We start from the raw sequence: 1,679 nt of genomic DNA, 5'->3' as shown, positions 1-1,679 counted from the left end.
AGGGGTTATCATACGAGGAGAGATTAAGATCTCTAAACGGTTTTCTCTTGAAAAAAGAAGAGTTAGAGAGGATCTGATTGAGGTATTTAAGATTGTAAAGAGTACCGATAGTGTTGATGCATCATCTTTTTTCATACTTAACAGTAAGAATAGTAAGACTAGGGGACACAAATATAAATTTTTGCATGGTAGGAGTCATCTTCAGCTAAGACAGTTTATTTTTCTAATGGGTTGCCTTCGGATGTTGTGGAGGCAGTAACTTTAAGCGTGTTTGAGAAAAAACTTGATAATTATATGAATGATAAAGGTTAGCTTTAAGATATTTATTTATTTGACAGTTTTAGTTTACTTTAGAGGATGGGACAGCCGAGATGGACCAATAGGTCCCTTGTGTTATCCATAAACATTATATTGTGTTAATGATAATGATAACATTAACTTCATGCACCTAGCCAACAGTACATAAAATACCCTAAAATTTCTTTGTAAGTGTATAAAATTAAAACTACCACATACATGCAACTGATCCAGATTGAAACAGTCTATGGCAGAGTCGCATTTTTCTCCTAAAATTTGTTTGAACGTCTGTTCCAATTTAGCCCGTTCTTCCAGAGAAAAATAACTCAAGTACTCTTCCAACTCAAGGTCTTTACTTGGTTGTGCTCCCATTATTAACTTCAATACCTTATTAAATATATTCTGGTACTGCTTTTCCTAATGAATAAGGCTGCGCCGCTATTAATTTACTTATTCTTCCAATCTTCACACAATTAATAATAACAAAAAAAAACCTCAGCGTCATGTGCTCGATATAGATTTAATGCCCTCTTGTGAGTGGATGGTGGCTAACAGGGAGTTTTAACAACAACAAAAGGGGTAGAGAAAGAATGAAAACAAAAAAGTAGTCACTTTAAAACTATAAAAAATTGAAAACAAGTTAGAGCTCTATTGTAAATCAGTGATATATATATATATCCTATGTTTATTAACAACGTGTGGAAAATGAAGTTACTTAAAAACCTGAAAGAGGCAATATTTTAAAAAGGGGTTTCAATTATGAACTTACTGAGTTGCAAAGTATATAGGCATTTTTCTTTCTGTAATTTATGCATATTTAACGTTAAAGTTCTTGCAGATTGTTCCATCTTACGTAAGTGAAGAATATTTAATGAAACATTAATTCGAAAACAGTCACCTGGTAGTATTAACGGTGTGTTTATACCGCTAAAATCCGGAAGTTCGAATACCCAAGGAGGACAACAAAGTGCAGATAGCCCATTGTGTAGGTTTGCCCAAAGAAAACAATAACATTTAAAAACAACTAAATTGTTAACGCTACTTTAAAATGAGACTGAAATTACAAACAAGTTAAAACCCGTTATTGTTACGTCTCCGTTTGTTAATTAACTTTCCGTAATTTCGTTCCTACTAAATTTTAGCGACACAAGTCCTTACTTAATAAAACTGGTTTATTCTTTCTGAATATAACTTTACCGATACACTTATTTTCAACAGTCGCTCTGTAACAAACGTTTTAACAACGAACGTTAACTTCAACAATACTTCTGACTGCAGTTCAATTACTCACTACCTACACACATTATCGCGTCACGCCGTCACCCTCTTATTTATATACCAGCCTATCCTATATCTAGCAAATGCTAGGGCATTCACGAAGG

At 33.5% G+C, this 1,679-nt stretch overlaps 1 protein-coding gene across 3 annotated transcripts in view; it reads right to left on the bottom strand.

Annotated features, from left to right (window-relative positions):
• LOC106463389 (TLD domain-containing protein 1-like) overlaps positions 1-807 on the bottom strand; it is a 146,054-nt gene extending 145,247 nt beyond the window's left edge. The window contains exon 1 of one of the 3 annotated variants that reach the window (XM_022390865.1): positions 517-807. In XM_022390865.1, the coding sequence (XP_022246573.1) occupies positions 517-669 (153 nt within the window). In that variant the 5' untranslated portion in view covers positions 670-807. The remainder of the gene's footprint in view (positions 1-516) is intronic. The other 2 variants (XM_022390864.1, XM_013923413.2) reach the window with 2 other exon arrangements.
• Positions 808-1,679: the final 872 nt, after the last annotated feature.

Source organism: Limulus polyphemus, unplaced genomic scaffold (assembly GCF_000517525.1).
Source record: "Limulus polyphemus unplaced genomic scaffold, Limulus_polyphemus-2.1.2 Scaffold1393, whole genome shotgun sequence".
NCBI lineage: Eukaryota > Metazoa > Arthropoda > Merostomata > Xiphosura > Limulidae > Limulus > Limulus polyphemus.
The sequence above is the reverse complement of the archived record's forward strand: the minus strand, read 5'-3'. Positions and strand labels throughout refer to the sequence as shown.